The 21625-nt window shown below is 36.8% G+C and overlaps 2 protein-coding genes across 3 annotated transcripts in view; one reads left to right on the top strand and one right to left on the bottom strand.

The window, feature by feature from the left end:
- LOC127419795 (beta-1,4-galactosyltransferase 5) overlaps positions 1–1190 on the bottom strand; it is a 59014-nt gene extending 57824 nt beyond the window's left edge. For both annotated transcript variants that reach the window (XM_051661533.1, XM_051661532.1), the window contains exon 1: positions 776–1190. Coding sequence is in view for 1 of the 2 variants with exons in the window: in XM_051661532.1 (XP_051517492.1) it covers positions 776–881 (106 nt within the window). In the remaining variant the exon portion in view is untranslated. The remainder of the gene's footprint in view (positions 1–775) is intronic.
- A 2971-nt stretch (positions 1191–4161) lies between these two features.
- Positions 4162–21625, top strand: part of slc9a8 (solute carrier family 9 member 8) — an 81929-nt gene continuing 64465 nt past the window's right edge. Inside the window, exons 1-4 of the mRNA XM_051661517.1 lie at positions 4162–4447; positions 4917–5095; positions 9655–9735; positions 11694–11752. Coding sequence (XP_051517477.1) covers positions 4254–4447; positions 4917–5095; positions 9655–9735; positions 11694–11752 — 513 coding nt within the window. The 5' untranslated portion in view covers positions 4162–4253. The remainder of the gene's footprint in view (positions 4448–4916; positions 5096–9654; positions 9736–11693; positions 11753–21625) is intronic.

The raw sequence follows: 21625 nt of genomic DNA, 5'->3' as shown, positions 1-21625 counted from the left end.
GCATTAGTATTTGGGGAAAATATATTTTATATATATATTAAGACAGACATTTTTTAGTATTTTTAAATCTTTGTTTCAAATGTTTCAAGGGTGGTGAAACATATTTTATTTAACACGAAATAATTAGCGGCGATAACAAAAATTACAATATTTTAATAATTCATGACCCGGTCCTTTTCCAGTGGAAGGTAACGAAGCAACGTCATCATTACCTAATTAAATATTCATAACCAAAAACCTAGGACTACCGGGAAGGCGCGTCTAGGGGGCGGGGCTTGTGCGGTATGTCATTTCAAGCGAACCTACACCCGGAAAGGCTAGCGACAAATATCATGGCAAATCAAACTGTTACTGGAAAACATCTGGAAAACGAAGTTCAGCGGTCAAATCATAAAATTAGTCATTCAAACAGACAGTACTCATTTATTCACAAAGACAGATATCAAGTGTTCCTCCTCATAAATGGAGGTCTTCATTTCTTCATACATGCTGACCAGTAAACGACATGACTTCAAGATAGGAATACTGACTGAATGTAGTCTCCATAAAAAACCGAGGCAGTTCATATACTAATATGGAATAAATTATAGTCTAATAAACCTCACATAACTGCCATCCAGTAGTCCCTTCCAACATATGATCATTATCAGCTGACAACATGACCATATCAAACCCTTCAGATCAGCCAGAATGCATATGTCTCACAGGTCCCTATTAATATTCAGCAGAATAAATGTTATTTAGCCTATTTGAATAAAAATGTAAAGTGCCTTACCTATGCCAGGAGCTGAATAAATGAAGTAGAGCGCAGATGTGGACAGCGAGAAGAGAAATAAGAGCCCGAGAAATGACCTTTTCCGAAATCTCAGATGTGTCGGCATTATATACAATATACAGACGTAGATATTATTCTATATGTATACAGATATATCCCGTCAGTAGTCGCAGATTGGGGATCCACGACAGCACACACCCCGAATCAGGTCCGATCCCGAAATCTACTCCAATCGAGAAGGTTCCCACGTCCTAGTGGAGTCGCATCATCCACATCATGTGTATCTGTATGTACTGGTCAGCTACACACTCACACTGACACACACACAGATACACACATACTCTCCTATACGCTGGGAATGAATGGAAGCTCATGGGTCTGTGGTTTAGGCTCTTATAAAGGTAATATGCGAGGGAGCGTCGGCCAAAGAGGAAGTGTGTTAAAATTACTATGCATGACTTTACATGATTACGTAACTGCTGCTCACTCATGGTCCAGTTTTCTTGGAGAGGCTGTAAAACAGACAGGCAGGTAGAGATGCGCTTCTTGATGTTATGCACTGAGTCATAATGGCCTCTTTAATTCATTTGCATAAAAATTCACATGAATTAAAGAATTCATCTGAAGAATTCAGAAGAATTAATCTGTCAGTATATGGACATTAGTCGCGTTTACACATACAGCCTTTCCCAGAAGATTACCAATACAGTTTCCAGTTTAGAGGTCATGTGTGAACACAACCCTTTAGAAAACGCTGGTTGATTTTGCTCTGGCTATTTTCCTTAATGCGAAGTTGTATCATTATAAATTTCCTTATTGATGGTATGTGTGAACAGCACATTTGGAACATTTACTAGTAAAGGCAACCCAAATATTTTCCTGTAATTTACCTGGTTGCACGTGTGAACGGGGCTATTGACATACCGTAGAATAGAACAAAACAGAACAGAATAAAATAAAATAAAATAGAACAGAATAGAAAACAACAGAACAAAATAGAATAGAGTAGAATAAAATAGTAAAGAATGGAATGGACTAGAATAGAGTATAATAGAAGAAAATAAAGAAAAGAATAGAACAAGTAGAAAAAATGGAATAGAACAGATTAGAAAACCAACAGAATAAAACAGAGTAGAACAGAATACAACACAACACAACATAATAGAATAAAGAGAATAGAACAGAACCAAACAGAAAAAATGGAATAGAATAGGACAAAATAGAAAAAATCTGAAAAATGGAACATAATAGAATAATTTAATAACTATATTTATTTATCACACATACAGCAAAGTTCTTTTTTTCCACATACCAGAGTGCAGGGTCAGCCATGATACAGTGCCCCTGGAGCAGAGAGGGTCAAGGGCCTTGCTCAAGGGCCCAACAGTGGCATCTTGGCAGTGCTGGGGCTTGAACCCCTGATCTTCTGATCAGTAACCCAGACCCTTAACCACTGAGCCACCACTGCCAGAACAGAATAGAACACAACATAATAGAATATAATAAAATAGAACAGAACAGAACCCAACACAACATAATAGAATAGAACAGAATAGAACAGAACAGAACAGAACCCAACACAACATAATAGAATAGAACAGAATAGAACAGAACATAATAGAACACAACACAACATAATAGAATAGAATAGAACAGAACATAATAGAACACAACACAACATAATAGAATAGAATAAAATAGAACAGAACAGAACACAACATACTAGAATAGAATAGAACAGAACATAATAGAACACAACACAACATAATAGAATAGAATAGAACAGAACACAACACAACACAACATAATAGAATAGAATAGAACAGAACAGAACACAACACAACATAATAGAATAGAATAGAACAGAACATAATAGAACACAACACAACATAATAGAATAGAATAGAATAGAACAGAACACAACACAGCATAATAGAATAGAATAGAACAGAACATAATAGAACACAACACAACATAATAGAATAGAATAGAACAGAACATAATAGAACACAACACAACATAATAGAATAGAATAGAACAGAACAGAACACAACACAACATAATAGAATAGAATAGAACAGAACATAATAGAACACAACACAACATAATAGAATAGAATAGAACAGAACATAATAGAACACAACACAACATAATAGAATAGAACAGAACATAATAGAATAGAATAGAACAGAACACAACACAACATAATAGAATAGAATAGAATAGAATAGAACAGAACAGAATAGAACACAACATAATAGAATAGAATAAAATAGAAGAGAACGCAACACAACATAATAGAATAGAATAGAACAGAATAGAACACAACATAATATAATAGAATAAAAACAGAACAGAACAGAACACAACATAATAGAATATAATAAAAACAGAACAGAACATAACATAATACAATAGAATAAAAATAGAATAGAACAGAACATAATAGAACACAACACAACATAATAGAATAGAATAAAATAGAACAGAACAGAACACAACATAATAGAATAAAATAGAACACAACACAACATAATAGAATAGAATAAAATAGAATAGAACAGAACAGAATAGAATATGATAAAAAAGAATAGAACAGAACAGAATAGAACACAACATAATAGAATAGAATAAAATAGAACAGAACACAACACAACATAATAGAATAGAATAGAATAGAACAGAAGAGAACACAACACAACATAATAGAATAAAATAAAATAGAACAGATAGAATGATGTATTCATTCATTCATTCATCAGTTTTGAGATATATATATATATATATATATATATATATATATATATATATATATATATATATATATAGAGAGAGAGAGAGAGAGAGAGAGAGAGAGAGAGAGAGAGAGAGAGAGAGAGAGAGAGATTTAATTTAAATGAAGCCCTGTACATCAACTTATCCTATTGTTTAAAACACATCAAGTCAAACATATCTCAAAGATGTTGATACTAATTGGAAACTTATCTAAATTCACATTTGTACAGGGCCGAACAAATGCATGACACCCGTCTTACGAATCATGAAACAATGTCATTTATTTTCAGCAAATATTTGGAATTTTCGTTAATCGATCAGTTATGCATCACAGCATTGCGCATTGCAGACACGCCCACCTCACTATGAACTACAACTCCCAGCGACAAAACTGCAATGTGACGTTTGCCAAAATACGCGTTTCTTCTGTACAAGGATAGTATATTTTATACATATTATTAGTAATTCTATAAATATACAAGTAAATAACATACATATATTTTTCGTAATGTTTAATTTATTGTTTTCTGCTTAATACTGTTTATCACGAGGCAAAAACTACAATTGGAAACTACATTTCCCAGAGTTCTTGGTTTCCGGGTAAACAGTGATGACGAATCTCTGCGAAACATGGATGGTGGCGACATGAGTTTAATTTGCCGATTTTGTCAATTTTTTTAAAAGCTTATTTGTGTTTTTAAAGATGCAGCGTGTCAGTAATTGCGCTATTGTGATTTGTGTATTATTAATAATCGGATTGACGGATGATCGCGGGCGATTTGCAGCGGCAGATGATCAAACACACAGTGGACATGATAAAGAATTATTAATAAAAACAGCTGACAGTGATGTGCAGGATCATAATAATGCTGATGGACACTCAGAGCAGCTAAACAGGTATCACTTCATCACATATCTCAGAAAGAGCGAGTTAGTGATTGACAGCTGTCAGATGATGTGGCATGTGTTGATCATCAAGTTTGTTGTCTGTCTGATTGTGTATATCATTATTTAATGTACATTCAGATAGTTATAAATGCCATGAATCGTTGTTTCATTTGTATTTTCATTTAATATGAGGTCACTAAAGCTTCATTAATTCAAACAATATTGAATTTATTTTAAGATGAAGTATAGCATGTTACACCTCAGGACCTGTCAAGTATTTTATTTCAGCTACCCTAATATAAGTATTCATAAGCATTTTATAATCAGTTTATGCACACGTCACGGCCATGACACTTTTCTGGTATTTTTGTATAGATTCATGTTCGAATGTGCATAAACTACTGATCTAAGAAGTATTATATAATGTAATGAAAGTTATCATGAAGTGTTACACTTTATATACTTTATCTTCTGTCAGGTTGAATGACACGGAAAGCTCCAGCAATGAAACGGTTCAGAGCACCACACCTGTGCCCAAACCCACTACTCCCGCACCTCTTAAAAACGAGCCCATCCTGCCGGTGCAGACGGGTGTGGAAGCCCAAGAGGAAGAGCAATCCAGCGGCATGAGCATCTTCTTCAGTCTGCTCGTCATTGGTGAGGCACAAATTTGGTTTGCTGAAAGGATGCTCTTGTGAATCAATGGAGAAATGTATTTGACAGAGAACCCCATCAATATTCTGTTTTATCTCCATTAATTAAATTACGAATGAAGGTATCAGGTTTCCAATGGGTACAGAATAATGGCTTTGAAGCCTAATGCTTTAATTCTGATGATAAAACAGATAGTTCCGGTCCTGGATGCTGATTGGTCAATATAGCCATGTTTTATTCACAATAAAACACAGCTATGAATGGTGACGGCAAATAATGGCGCTTTTGCAAAGACAACATGAAAGGGCCTCGTTGAGTTGACCGCAAACAAAACTTCTGTTGATGTTTTCATAGCTTTCATGTGCTGAAGTCAGAGGTTGCGCTAACCGGACATTTTTTTTTATAACGGCTATGAACAATGCTTAATTCTTTAAAAATACAAGACAACCATTTGAACCTAGTGTATTAGTTTTCATCTTTGCTTGTTATTTGTGTGGCTTCTCTTTATGAGCGTGCTTTGTGTGTGTGTTAGCGAGCAAAGGGCACAATAGTGCTGCTGGGTACTTCCTTCTCAACTCAACCAGAGGTTCCCAGCTCAAAATTTTGATTTGGTCTTTTTTTTTCTGTTTGAAAGAAATACATAAATGAAGATGAAAGCCAAAATATTAAAAACCATGAATGAATATTTACTGAGAGGGTGGCAGCATCATTATTTTATTTTTACACAAAGATTGATAGGTCTGTTACTAAAATCATTTGACTTTAGCAATCCTTGTTGCATTATATGCCAATGGTGACAGTTCAAAAATGGGAAAAAGCACTTTTCGTGTTCTTTTTCCAAAGTTGGCGTGCCTGTAACTCAAGAAGTATTAAAGATATCTTGATATCCTTTTGGATTCTGGTTTAGAACTAGTTTGTTTTGGTATTTCCATTTATAATGCCCTATATTGTTCAGTTTCAGAGATATGGGGCTTTCAGTGTGGCTCCATGAGTAAATTGTTGAATTTTGTTGAATGTTCTGTGCAATTGTTTTGAAAGAGGAACGTCTGAAGAACATATAATGCTGAAACTAGAAATGTACCTTTATTTATTCAACTTGACAATTTCAGTGTATTTTTGGCACTCAGACATTGTTAAAAATTGGTATGTTCTATGCAGTTTTTTTGACAGAGGGAAACGAGATACAATTCTAATTTCAACATTTTTTGTACTTCAGACACTCCTCTTTAAAAGACAAAAAGTATCAGCTGTATGCAAAGTGACATTTGCTTTTTGACCACTGAAAATGTGTACAATTTACTCATGTAGCCACATTGAGAGCCTGATATCTCTGAGATTGAACCATATATGGCCTTATAAATGAAGATACCAAAAGAAAAGTTTGTTCTGAACCAGAATCCAAAAAGATATCAAGATACAGGCACACCAACTTTGGAAAAAGAACACAAAAAGTGCTTTTTCCCATTTTTTTTAACTGTCACCATTGGCATATAATGCAACAAGGATAGCTGAAGTCAGCTGGTTTTAGTAACAGACATACCAGTCTCTGTATAAAAATAAAATAATGATGACTAAGGTTATTTTTGTGATCTGTGCTTTTGATCTCCCTCTACAAAATAATGGATTACTCAGTAAATATTCATCAATGGCATTTAATATTTTAGCTTTCATCTTCATTTATGTATTTCATTTGTCAAAAAAAAAAAATGTTATTATTATTATTATTTTTTTTTTTATCAGTATCAAAATTTTGAGCTGGGGACCTCTGGTTGAGTTGACACGGAATCACCCTACTTTCCTTACTAGTTTATAAGTAACACAGTAATGCAACACATTAATTTTAAAAGTAACAACCCCCAACCAGTGTTCCCTCAGCTGTGTGTGAATGGAGCCACACACTTCTGATGTTGCTCCTGCTTGAACGGTGAAGAAATTTGCTCGAACGTGTGTGGAAAACCTAGAGATTTCTTGAATCAAAGCTACATAAATGATCAACGTTTCAACACTGATCATTCATTTAGTTTTAATTAAACACAGTAGTTGATTAAAGGGATAGTTCACCCAAAAAAATGAAAATTCTCTCCTCATTTACCTGCCATCATGCCATCCCAGATGTGTATGACTTTCTTTCATCTGCTGAACACAAAAAAAGATTTTTAGAAGAATATTTCAACTCTCTAGGTCCATACAATGCAAGTGAATGGGGACAAAAAGCACATAAAGGCAGCATGAAAGTAATCCATCAGACTCCAGTGGTTTAATCCATGTTTTCTGAAGTGATCCAATCAGTTTTGTGTGAGAACAGACCAAAATGTAACTCCTTTTTTACTCTAAATCTTGACATTCTTCTTGGCTATCATGATTTCAAGCTCGATTACTCTTGCTAGCGCCATCAATTGCTGTGCGCATGCGTCAAGCACTAGAAAGTGTAACCAAGCTTGAAATCATGATCACCAAAGAGAAATACAAGAAGTTTACAAGATTTGTGAAAAAGGAGTTTCATTTTTTTTTGTTCTCACCCAAAGCCGATTGGATCACTTCAGAAAACATGGATTAAACCACTGGAGTTGTATGGATTACTGTTACGCTGCCTTTATGTACTTTTTGGAGCTTCAAAGTTGTGGTCACTTGCATTGTATGGAGCTACAGAGCTGAGATATTCTTCTAAAAATCTTTGTTTGTGTTCTGCAGAAGAAAGAAAGTCATTCACATCTGGGATGGCATGAGGGTGAGTAAATGATGAGAGAATTTTCATTTTTGGTTGAACTGTCCGCTTAAAAGCATGAAAAACAGACAATACATTTTAGCTGGATTGCTTCTTAAATTAAGCTAATCCTAGGTAAAACTGTCATAGGCAGTGAATTGTCCATTTTAATTTTTACTATTGGCTCTATCAAGAGGATCTCAAATGTACACTCAAAAATGCAATAGAATACATCTACACACTTATCAGGGAAACAAAAAAAACAAATATGACGGATAAAAATAGACCATGACAGAAATTTTTCAACTCAGTCCCTCAGAGCCACGGAGAAGGATTATTTGTAGTGTACCCTCTGGTTGTTATGGCTGCTTTCTCCAAACTCAAAGCTGTCATTATGAGAAATAAGAGTGACTCATCACACAGTATTGATACCTGCTTGTGTGTACTTGACACCACTGATTCAGTGACACACAGTGAAGCACTTTGTCATGCTGTTTGTGTTATTATCAAACACAGGGGCTTAAATTTACACATTGATGCTTTGGGAGGGGGTTATCCTCATCGTCCTGTGATGTCATCAGGCCATTCTGTTGCCGTGAGTGTGTTGCGGCGCATTGTGCTGTGTGTGCCCATGATGCAGTGTGTATTATGTAATGGATACCCTCATCCTGAGACAAGCTCTGCCTAAGACAATTAAAAATAAGCAGTGTTTCATCAGATGTAGAGGTCTAATTGTCTTTATCATTTGTAATGTCTCGTTATTGGATGCTAGAAGGTTTAATCTGGGTAAAGTGTATTTATAAACCTGCATGACACATTAGAGTGAGTTACAATGACACATTATGAATGGTCGAGAGCAAAATCACAATTTAATTTTTTTTTTTTTTCATAAGAATAATATAAAATGTTATATAATAAAAAATACAAAATGACAAAGAAAGAAGCACTTATACCTAGGGCTCTATTTTCCTGAGTGAGCAAAGTGCAGTGCTACATGCTACGACCGTGCGCAACGACTTAGCCAATTTTCCCGAGAGAGTTCATTCTAAGTGCATTTTTCATGTCAGCGCAAACCGCAAGTGGGTGTGGGTGGGAGTGTTTGCGCTATCTGTGGGTGTATGTGCGCAAACTGTGGGTGAATGGAAGTAAATGAAGTGGCGCAAAGCGCAATTTGCTATTTTCCTGAAAATATGTCATTGTGCTAAGACATTTTAAAAGTGCGTCTTTTCTCAGCGGAAAGTCCAAACTCAGTTCCTGCATTTGCAGTTGATATCGCTGGTGTTTGACAGGGAATGGACTCTATAATAGGATGCAGATGGTGATGGAGAAGAACCTCAGAATTAAATGGCACTAGACCCATTAGCGCTTTGCGCGAGCAATTTCACCAAACCCATTTGCGCCTAGACTTAGCGCATTCTTGCATGAAAATACCAAAACATCATGGGCATGTCCATTGACTTTGCATGTATAACTTATGGCATAGCACTCTTAGTGCTAGCACTCTTAAAATAGGGCCCATAAAGTAAAAAAATAAACAAAAAATTAAATAAAAGCAACAACACTTACATTGCTTAACTTGCATTGACATTTACATATAATGTCTAGAAAATTATTTGTTTTAGTTACTGACTTGTTATTGTTCCTTTAAAACTTTGATAAGTTAATGTGATTAATTAAATTATATGGGATCTTCTTAAACCTTGTTGAATCTTTTTGTTATTTTTTTTATTTCTTTTTTATTTCTTTTTTTTATTTCGCAGTGGTGCAAGTACCTTTGTGTTGAAAGCATGGCTACCATGATTAGTTTTTGGAAGGGTTTTTATTTTAGTTTTATAATGATTTATTTTTGTGTTTTCAGGTATATGTATTATTCTGGTGCACCTGCTGATCAAGTTCAAGCTGAACTTTTTACCTGAGAGTGTGGCTGTCGTCTCTCTTGGTAAGTCACTGTATGAACTCACTTTATTTTAGCCAGTGTTTACTCTTGAAACTTTTCCATTCAGTGCTGGCTGGAACAAATGAGTCATAATGATAACCGTAATCAGAAATGATAAAACATGTTTCTGTTGTGAAAGGCAATTTTACAGTTTTTGATGAGCATTACGTAAATCAATCGATCATCATTAAACAGACTTAGATAAGTAACAGTGACAATAAAAATGGAGGGGATTTATTTCTTAAAAGTTATACACATTTTCCATTCTAATAATGTAAGAAAGTTATTTTTTTTTTCTTTGATTAACACTTTTTATTGACTCCAACAAATTAAACAGAAAAACAAAACATATATGTACAGAATCAACTTTTAACCCCCATTATCCCCTTTCCCCCTCCCAATCACCAACCCCTCCCTGACCCATCCTTGTGGTCAAAGCTAAAATACAGAAACATACACAAAAAAAAAAAAAAAAAAAAAAAAAAATATATATATATATATATATATATATATTAAGCTAAGCTAAAATACAGACACATACACACAAAAATAAATAAAAAATAATAATACAAATAAATAATAAAATAATAATAATCACACACATTTAAAACTATAAATCCCTCTCCACTGCCCCTCCCCGAGAGCCTTCCAAAAAGGTCAAATAACTGCCACACTTCCTATTAAATACCCCCAGGTTGCTCAGCCTTCTATCTGACATCTCCTCAAATGCTGCTACCCTGCCCATCTCCGTGCACCACTCCCAAAATGAGGGCGCTCCAGCCGACCTCCATACCCTATGGATAATCTGTCTGCCGATCATGACACTGGCTAGAACCCAGTTTCTTATGTATTTATCCCCTATACTAATGAACGCCCCATCGCCTGGAATACAGAGTCTGGGGCAAAATGAAATTTGAGTGCCCAAAACGTCACACATAAAACTCTGAACCTGCAACCAAAATTCTTGGATCTTAACACACCACCAAAAAACATGGATTTTGTCTCCATCTTCTGATTGGCATCACCAGCAGGTGGGTGTGTCTTTAAGACCAAGCCTATATAATCTAGAGGGGGTCCAATGTAAGAAAGTTATTAATTATTACTGAGAGCATGTTGTTATCAGATAATTGGTAAATATAGACGTCAGTGTTCACACCCAGCTGACCTATTTCACAATCGTGAAACCAGGGTGTTAATGTACACAAATGGAGTTTCTCCAAGATTACGTGGGTGTTGATCAGTGTCTCTCAGTACGCAAGAGTTATGGAGACATTTACACAGTACACCACCACACAAATACCTGTACTTGGTGCACTTTTATGTCCCAGGGGTTGATTTATTTATGTATATATATATATATATATATATATATATATATACACGCTGGCGGCCAAAATTTGGAATAATTACAGATTTTGCTTTTATTCACCAAAGTGGCATTCAACTGATCACAATGTATAGTCAGGACATTAATAACATGAAAAATTACTAGTACAATTAAAAAAAAATTACTACTTCAAAGAGTTCTCATCAAAAAATCCACGTGCCGCAATGACAGCTTTGCAGATCCTTGGCATTCTAGCTGTCAGTTTGTCCAGATACTCAGGTGACATTTCACCCCACACTTCCTGTAGCACTTGCCATAGATGTGTCTTGTCAGGCACTTCTCACGCACCTTACAGTCTAGCTGATCTCACAAAAGCTCAATGGGGTTAAGATCCATAACACTCTTTTCCAATATCTGTTGTCCAATGTCTGTGTTTCTTTGCCCTCTCTAACCTTCTAATGACATAAATCTCCCGAGATGCATGGACGTGAATAGACATTAAATGATTGAGAGTGTGAAAAATGTTTTAACGAGACTTTACGTTCTTGAAGTCCACAGCACTAAAAGTGCCCGATGTTGAAGAAACACCCTACTTTGGTTATCAGACTCTAAATGTTTGGCTTTTGTTTTTCAGGTATTTTGATGGGGGCGTTTATCAAGATCATTGAGTCTCAGCAGTTGGCCAACTGGAAGGTAAGATTCTCTCTACATTAGTGTAACAGGTAAAGGATGGCAAGGTGGAGGCAGGAACTGGCTGAACAGTAAACAAAGTTTAATGATATAAATGAACTTAAAACAACATAAAACATAAACGAACACAGACACACATGCAGCATGGCTGCGTGCTTCTCTCTCTCGAACTGGCATCTCCGGCTCCCCTTTTCTTGCTCCTTCGCTGATCAGCTGATTTAGCACCAGCCTTGCACCCTCATGACCCGGCCATGCCCTCCTCCTCATCACAATTAACATAAGCCAGAGTGGAAACTCCTCACTTCGTCTTATTTCATTACAGGTATGTTATTTATTTAATAGGTATGTTAACATGGTTAATTCAAAGCTCATGAGGCCAATAGCCCTGTTTACACCTGGTATTAAAGGAATAGTTCACCCAAAAATGAAAATTGTCTCATCATTTAATCACACTCATGCAATCCCATATGTGTATTACTTTCTTTCATCTGCTGAACACAAAGATTTTTAGAAGAATATCTCAGCTCTGTAGCTCCATACAGTACTTGAATTTTTAAGTTCCAAAAGTGCATTAAGACAGCATAAACGTAAAAGATATAATAGGTGTGAGTGAGAAACAGGTCTTTTTTTACTATAAATTCTCCTCCCTGCACAGTAGGTAGCGATATGCATGAAGAATGCGAATCACCAAAAACAAAAGAAGAAGAATGTGAAAGTGTAAGTGGATATTGACAGTATAAAAGGACTTAAATATTGATCTGTTTCTCACCTATCATATTGCTTCTGAAGATATAGATTAAACCACTGGATTACTTTTATGCTGCCTTTTTGGGCCTTTTTTGGAAATATTCTTCTTTAAATCTTTGCTTGTGTTCAGCAGAAGAAAGAAAGTCATACACATCTGGGATGGCACGAGAGTGAGTAAATTTTTGTTTTTGTTTGAAAAATTTTTGTTTTTGGGTGAACTATCCTTTTAATATGCATCTTAAGCCTAGTGTGCACTACACGACTCAAGCTTGTCTCCACTGATGTTTTGAGTCATGACTGGTCCATGGCGAGAAATCTCAGATCCCACAACCAATGGTCGTGTAGTGTGTGCATGTCTGTGACATACCCAGACTAGATGTTTTGACAGATTTGAACCCTGCTTGAAATCTGGCCGACGAGTCATCATGTGTGCGCACTGTCCCGATGAACGAGAGACCGACAATGAGCAACAGCCAATCAAATACAGAGAGAGAGCAAGAGGAGAGCAATGCATTGAGAAGCAGGAGACCAAAAATAATAAGAAAATAAAATAGAACATCACCAACGTCTCTCTACCAGCTGTCTCGTTAATTTCAGCTGTTTTTTTCGTTCTGTGCAAATCAGTGCAATTAAATGGCGCAAGCCCTTCTTTCATGTTGTTTGTTGACATGTTTTCATGAATAAACTTTCTCATTGCTACAATGCCTATAGAAGATCATCATACTCCTTTGTAATAGTCACTTTTTTTGTCTTACAGCCTGAAATCAAAACCCATTAAAAAAAATTCAACTTTATTTACCATTTTTTCTTACAACATTCCAGTAGTGACAAAAAAGGCAACAGTTCTAAACACATTTAAAAGATGAAAAACAAGAATAACAGTGATTGAAAGGTGATCGTACCCTTGAATTTAATCCTTTTGTTTTAATGACAGCCATAAGTCTGTTTGGATATGTCTCTACTAGCTTCGCGCACCTAGATTGGAGAATATTTGCCCATTCTTTCTTGCAGAATTGTTTGAGTTCAGTCAAATTGTGGGGTGAGTGGCGATGGCCTTGTCTCTTCAAGTCCATCCACAGGTCTTATTTTGGATTTAGGTCAGGGCTCTGACTTGGCCACTCAAGGACCTTGACCGTCCTATCCATAAACCACTGCATTGTTTTTTGGCAGCGTTTTTAAGGTCATTGTCGTGCTAAAAGGTGAACCACCTGACCATCTTCAGTTATCAAGCAGAGGGCCACAGATTTTCATCCATTTTCCCTTCAATCCTGACCATTTGCCCAGTCACCGTTGAAGAGAAACACATCCACAACATATTGTTGCCACCACCATGCTTCACAGTACATATGGTATGTTCTGGGTGGTGTGCTGTTTTTGGTTTTCTTCAAATATAGCGCCTGGAGTTCAGTACAAAAATAATTTTTGAGAACATTTTCTCATCTGACCATAAAACCTTTTGCCCCATGGCATCAGAATCCTCCATGGTCCGAACCCTGACCTAAATCCAATAGAAAAGCTGTGGATGGACAACCACAGCAGTCCATCGCCACTCACCCCACATTTTGACTGAACTTGACCATTTCTGCAAGGAAGAAAGGGCAAATATTCCTCAATCAAGGTGCAGAAAGCTAGTACATTTAGTCATTTAGTGACTTACAAATGAGGAACATAGCAATTTGTCATACAAAGTTCAACAACATCTACTGTGTTGTACTGCCAAGCTCTCAAGGTGGCTGGAGTAGTATAGGTGCTAGCATAGAAGAAAGAGACAGAGAAGGAAATATATTGCACACATATATATATATATATATATATATATATATATATATATATATATATATATATATATATATATATATGGGGGGTCAAAATCAAAAGTAACAGTCAGTATCTGGTGTGGCCACCAGCTGCATTAAATTCTGCAGTGTATCTCCTCCTCATGGACTGCACAAGATTTGCCAGTTCTTGCTGTGAGATGTTACCCCACTCTTCCACCAAGGCACTGGCAAGTTCCCGGACATTTCTGGGGGGAATGGCCCTAGCCCTCACCCTCCGATCCAACAGGTCCCAGATGTGCTCAATGGGATTGAGAGCCAGGCTCTTCGCTGGCCATTGCAGAACACTGACATTTCTGTCTTGCAGGAAATCACGCACAGAACGAGCAGTATGGCATTGTCATGCTGGAGGGTCATATCAGGATGAGCCTGCAGGAAGGGTACCACATGAGGGAGGAAGATGTCTTCCCTGTATTGCACAGCGTTGAGATTGCCTGCAATGACAACAAGCTCAGTCCGATGATGCTGTGACACACCACCCCAGACTATGACAGACCTTCCACCTCCAAATCGATCCCGCTCCAGAGTACAGGCCTTGGTGTAACGCTCATTCCTTCGACGATAAATGTGAGTCCGACCATCACCCCTGGTGAGACAAAACCACGACTATATGCGACGTTGTTGCCGGTGATGTCTGGTAATGACCTGCCTTACAACAGGTCTACAAGCCCTCAGTCCAGCCTCTCTCAGCCTATTGCAGACAGTCTGAGCACTGATGGAGGGAGTGTGTGTTCCTGGTGTAACTCAGGCAGTTGTTGTTGCCATCCTGTACCTGTCCCGCAGGTGTGATATTTGGAAGTACCGATCCTGTGCAGGTGTTGTTACACGTGGTCTGCCACTGTGAGGACGATCAGCTGTCCTTCCTGTCTCCCTGTAGCGCTGTCTTAGATGTCTCACAATACGGACGTTGCAATTTATTGCCCTGGCCACATCTGCAGTCCTCATGCCTCCATGCAGCATGCCAAAGGCACATTCACGCAGGGACCCTGGGCATCTTTCTATTGGTGTTTTTCAGAGTCAATAGAAAGGTCTCTTTTGTGTCCTAAGTTTTTAAAACTGTGACCTTAATTGCCTACTGTCTGTAAGCTGTTAGTGTCTTAATGACCATTCCACAGGTGCATGTTCATTAATTGTTTATGGTTCATTGAACAAGCATGGAAAACATTGTTTAAACCCTTTACAATAAAGATCTGTAAAGTTATTTGGATTTTTACAGAATTATCTTTAAAATACAGTGTCCTGAAAAAGGGACATTTCTTTATTTGCTGAGTTTATATTTGTAAACAGTAAGTGCAAGTGAAGTTCAATAGTAAGTGCAATTAGTGCTCTCAGAACAGATGTGTTTTCAGCTGGTTCTTGAACGTTGAGATGGTTTCAGCAGATTGTGTGAAGGTTGGAAGCTCATTCTACCACAGTGGAACAGAGAAAGTGAGCAATTGTGAAATTGTGATGGGACCATCAGGCGCCGCTCGTTATAGAAACGCTGAGTGAGTTGAGACATAGACCTGGAGAAGTGAATTGAAGTAAGAGGGTGCTGTTCCATTGGCTGTCCTGAAGGCCAGAGTCAGAGCCTTGAATTTGATGTGGGGTAGCCAGTGGAGTGAAATCAAGAGTGGGGTGACGTGAGCCCTTTTTGGCTGATTGAAGACCAGAATCTCGCTGCTGAATTCTGGACCATCTGCAGTGGTTTAATTGTGTTAGCTGGGAGGCCAGCCAACAGAGCATTACAGTAGTCCAGTCTTGAAATGACCAGAGCTGTGCAGCATATTCAAACAGAAAAGGTCTGATTTTCCTGATATTGTAGAGTGCAAATCTACAGGACTGGGTGGTTGATGAGATGTAGATGGAAAATTAAGAGACATATCCAAACAGACTGATGGCTGTCTTTAAAGTAAAAGGTAGCTCTACGAAGTATTAAATCCAGGGGTATGATCACTTTTCAAACTCTGTTATTCTAGTTTTTTTATTTTTTATTTTATTCATTTTGTTACTTGAATGTTGTAAGGCAACATTTGTAAATAAAGCTGGATTTTTTTTTTTAAATTTTTAGGGGTTTTGATTTCAGGCTGTAAGACAAAAATTTTCCTAATATGAGGATTTCCTATAATAACTGTATACATGTAAGTTTGTGAATGAAGTTTGGGAGTGTATCTTTAAAATGCGTTTTGGGCGATCCGTTTGATTCGCTGCCGGTTACGTGCAGATTTTAAAGGAAATAATCATCCGATCTGAAAATTTAAAAAAGGGCATACATATACATGCACAAGAACTTCACAGATCTTCTTCAGTATGCCTGATATCAACATGCACTGACACAGATGAGAAGCACCTAACAGTTAATACAGGTGTTCCATTAAAATAACTTAATTCTGCTCAAAACGTCATGTTCGTGCTCAGATTAAATGCCAGTATAATTAAAAGAAACGGTGCACCAGCTTATGCTGCTTTTTTTTCTTCTTCTTTGACTTTTTGCACTTTATTATCATGCAGTAATACACATATTAATATATGCCGTCATGAAATCAGAGACTTGAAACGATGCATTAGCGTTTAGCATCTCCAAATGTGGTTTTAGAGATCTGATCTCAAAACAGTTTGGACCCTGTTTACACCTGTTCTCTCCACTTGTCAGTGGATCACCTAAACCAGGTGTAAAATAGTAGTGTTAATAATAATAAAAACAATATTTTTGATAACAGCCTTTTTGTTGCAAGTGAGGTGGGAGATGAGCTATCTTAGTCCTCTACCGTGTTTTGGTTGCTCCCATCAGTTATTATGCTAATTTCCTGCTCTACTAGAAACTAGAAATAAATAAAGAATACCTAAAGAAAAATAATGAGATCATTAATCAGACCATGACACATGAAATATTGCTTTCTTAATAAATCTAAGGATTTTTTGTAAGCTATAATAGTGTGTGGGACTTCTGTCTGTACAGTTGTCTGAGCCCAATTAAAAAATAAAAAAATAAATGTGTTACGTCAACAAGAATGCATCAGTGTAACTTTAAAAACTACGGCTGTGGTAAACAAATCCTTGGACGACAATATTAATAAAATGAGAACCACTCACTGCTGTTGGGTAACTTTAATAGCTTTAAAAGTATTAATGCATTATAATCATACAGTCAAGGCCTGTAATTTTAATAGTTTTATGTTACATTATTACATTTTTTACAGTTTCTCAGTTGTTACTGGAATACTTACACTGAAACACTGCTGTTAAAAACTTGCTGCTCTATTGCTTGTCTTTTTTTCTTCTTTATTACTGACTGTTTACTTGTCTTAAATAATCAGTTCAGTTTAGTTAGGATTGTGTTGTGGTATCGAAATATTGAGAATCGTCAGAATGGACTTTATAACTGAAATAAACCCAAAGTTATTGGAATCTAATCGAATTCAAATAGAATCAAGTAAAATTGAATCGAATCAAAATCAGTTTGAATCAATAAAAAGCTTGTGAGTCAGAATCGAATCAGGAAATCTGTATTGATACCCATACCTATAAACAAAAGCATTTCTTGTCAAATGCCAATCCGAGAACGGTCGCCCGCCACGTCTGTTTTGTCTGTTAGATAAGACAAAATGAATCACCACTGTGGAAAAAATACCAGCATTTGGCTGGTGGGGGTTGTTCATTTCCCATTCTGGTTGTGAGCATTATTTAAGTTTGAAACCTTCCAGAATATGAAAACATGGCAGGAAATGTAACATAAAACAGTGCTCTCACTGCGGATTCTTTGGCCTAATGTTCATGGTGATGAGTGCAGGAAGTGAGTTTGTGTTTCAGACATCTTCCTGTCCCATGCCTGCCTTCCTGATGTTGTTTCTCCTCACTTCTCAGATTCTCTCTCTCTCTCACTCTCTCTCATTTCATTCTCTCGGCTTCACAATGTCTTTCTGTTTCTTTCTCACAATACCCCCTCTCTTTTCTATCTCTTCCTCTCTCCACCTTTTTAGCTCTCTCTCTCTCTCTTTTCATGCTTTAATGTTGTTGTGTATGATGTGGATGAGGTGAGCACAGAGCTTCCTTTTGTTTCAGGAAGTTTAAAGGTCATGAGGGCCACTCAGTTTAGTAATCAGAGACCCTTCTGATGAGAAGCACAAATAGAGCTCTCTCTCTCTCTCTCTCTCTCTCTCTCTCTCTCTCTCTCTCTCTCTCTCTCCCTCTCTCTCTCTCTCATATTTCATCTCAAGCATGCTCTTCACTGACACTTTTGCCGACTTGGTTAACAAGTACACTAACTTCTGAACAAAACAACGCAAGTTGTTTTAAATCTGTTTATTTTGATGAAAATCAACACCTGGGACATAAAAGTTGAAGAAAATTATTTAGTTTGTTAGTTGTCAGTTGACCCTTTGCTAAGCTCCGCCTTCCTCGGTTACCATTGCTTGCTCTGACAGTTTTTGCTGAACTCCCCATTGGAATGAATGGGAGATTGGTGTGAGCTAGGGATGGGCATTTTGGTCATTTTGTCTACTCGAGTACTCAGACTAATTACTAGAGTACTCGTCGAGTACTTGAGGGGCAATGACATGTACATAACTGTATATATTATAACATGTCTGACAAATGTCTTTGGCTGCTGAATTACGTCTTGTTGTTCCAGTGTATCGTCTATTCATTATTAAAGGCTGTTATAAAATCTGTTGCAAAATGTACAAAAGATTGCATAATCAAAATATAATGCATCATATTTTGTCATTATGTGAAGATTCACTGCAAACTCAATGAAAGAATGTGCACAACGCACGTCTGTCTGTTTTTCCTTCAGGTTACCGTAGTAATATTAGTAAGTGTGCGCCAGTTTTTTTAGTGTCTGTCTGAACCGTCTATTTTCAAATCATGGTTAGATTAACAGGAGACGCCATAACCATCATGTTTTTAATATGCATTTCAAGTTGAAGTTCAGTTTTGAAGACGCTGCATTCTGTTCCATTTAGCTGCTGTATATGTGCTGCTTCAATGTGTTGAGTCCACTGCCACACGCCTGGTGTGTGTGTGTGTGTGTGTGTGTGTGTGTGTGTGTCCAAGTGTTCGCTCCTGTAGGGAAAGCCGCGATATGCACCGTATTGTTGCTGTGATGATTCATGAAGCATCCCATTCAACTCGGAGAGTCGGAATGTCCACCTTTCAACTGTGGAAAGTTCAACGGAATGACACTTTGTTGGATTTCTAACTTGGAAACTCATGCGGAAATCTTCAACTCCCATTTCGTCGAGATGCAGCTGTGTGTTACATCACGCAAACATGTCGGCATCCAGGGCAGGGAGGATTACAGTCAGTGACAAACATTCACTTCATAATATTGAGTGAATCATAATATTCATAAACAAAGTTCTTACATAAAATGATAATTAAAGTTGTTTAGCAAACGTTTTGCAGAGACAGGTGTTAAAGACACGGTTAATTATGCTATGAGACGTCTCTGATAATCAGTGTACCCCTCAAAACCACAACATAATCAATCTCAAAATTAAAAATAAGCTTCCTCTTTGACATGTTTTTGTTTAGGTGTCAGGTAATTGTCACTGAATTTCGAATTAAGTGAAAAGTCACATCATACATGATCACCATTGATCATCGTTTTCATGATCGATCATTGCTACCTGTCCGAGTATCCGAGTACTCGAGTGTTTGTGCCCATCCCTAGTGTGAACTGCTCGTTTTTTGGCAAAATATTCTCATAAACGGAATTGATAGTAGTCTTACGTGGGCTGAAATGAAGAGTGACATTTTATAGCATATTTATTTGATGTTTTTTTTGTAAAATAAATTGTTAAATTACACAGTAATGTGATTGAAAACTGTGCAGACTTTGAATCAGAATAAAGAAAAATTATCACAGTCACTTGAAAAGAGAAAAGCGTCATTTGATGGCGATTACACACCTGATAACATTAATGTAAGTGAACAGAACTGCTCATAACATCTTATAATACACTGTGAACTCTTTATTTACCAGGGGTCCCACGCGTATTAAACATGACTGTCTAATAGAAAATGACTGTGTTGCTAATAAAGTTTTTGTTACGTGTACAAAAACATGGTAAAGATAGGGACATTGGATAGGTATCTAATATAGATTTGTATAGTTTTGGCACTGCAGCCAGCTGCGCATTGTAGAACAACGTCAATGGTTGACTGGCGTGTACGAAGCCCTGTTGCATACATTTCCTGCCCACTTGCTGTCATCTCTGCTTTGCTCCAACAAAATAGTTTAAGTAAGTATTGATATAGTGCAAAACAGGATTTTCGTTCCAAAATTGCTGTCGTGTTAACTACGAAAACATTTGAGTTGTAAACTTTAGACTATGACGATTAAGTCAGACCGCTGATGTTTTTGAAAATAAATTCCCACCCTGAGGTGGTAGCGTAGTGATCCAGCCTTTACATTTTGGGATGTGAATTATTTTGAAACTTTTACTTTTTACATTTATGCCGTGATGTGGACGGAGTCATAAAAATTGAATCAGATATAAAATACGGAATGGTATGGAATTTGACATACAGTATTTGTACAAAAATAAATGTTTGAATGTACAGTTAATCAAATTAAAATTGTGTTATGTCCTAGTGTGATTATTAAACTGCAAAAGGCTGCGATTTAATTAAATGTATATATAATCTGCATGTTCTGCTCACTTCAAAATGAATTTGTAAAGTCATCTGCTCATTCACTGACAACATAGTCATGAGCATCGCGTGCTGTGTGTGTAGAAGATGACAGAAAGCAGATCGCTCTGAAGCGTGCAGCACATACAGACTATTAATTTTATTTTAATAAATCACAGCTTTTTGGGATTTCATAATCAAACCCGGCCACATAGCAATCTGCTAATCCGGAGGTGAGGAATTACCGTCAAAAACACACAAACCCCAAAATAAAAGCTTGATTTAAATGGACGTGTGAAATGGGGAAAACAGATAACAATATATTAATACTGTATATTAATATAGTAATTTTTAGACAACATTTTGATGCTGATGAATTTGTCGAATACAGAATTCAGAAAAAATAAGCATCCAATAACCACAATATACATCATCACCTCTCGTGTGTTTTTGCTTTAATATTACACCCGTTGGGCACAAGAAAGGTCCTGGAAATTTTGCCATGAAAAGAGTGGGAACCCTGTTTACTATCGCCTTTAAGACCTGAATCAATATGTAAATTAGTTAACATGAAGTTATTAACTTTATTTACCTTTGAGCAAATGTAGGTGTCCTTGCTGATGTTTTACATGTTCATTTGGGAATGAGAGCTGACACAGTTTAATCCATAGCATGCTCT

This window comes from Myxocyprinus asiaticus, chromosome 29 (genome assembly GCF_019703515.2).
Source record: "Myxocyprinus asiaticus isolate MX2 ecotype Aquarium Trade chromosome 29, UBuf_Myxa_2, whole genome shotgun sequence".
Taxonomy (NCBI): Eukaryota; Metazoa; Chordata; class Actinopteri; order Cypriniformes; family Catostomidae; genus Myxocyprinus; species Myxocyprinus asiaticus.
Note: the sequence above shows the minus strand (reverse complement) of the source record. Positions and strands in the feature narration are given on the sequence as shown.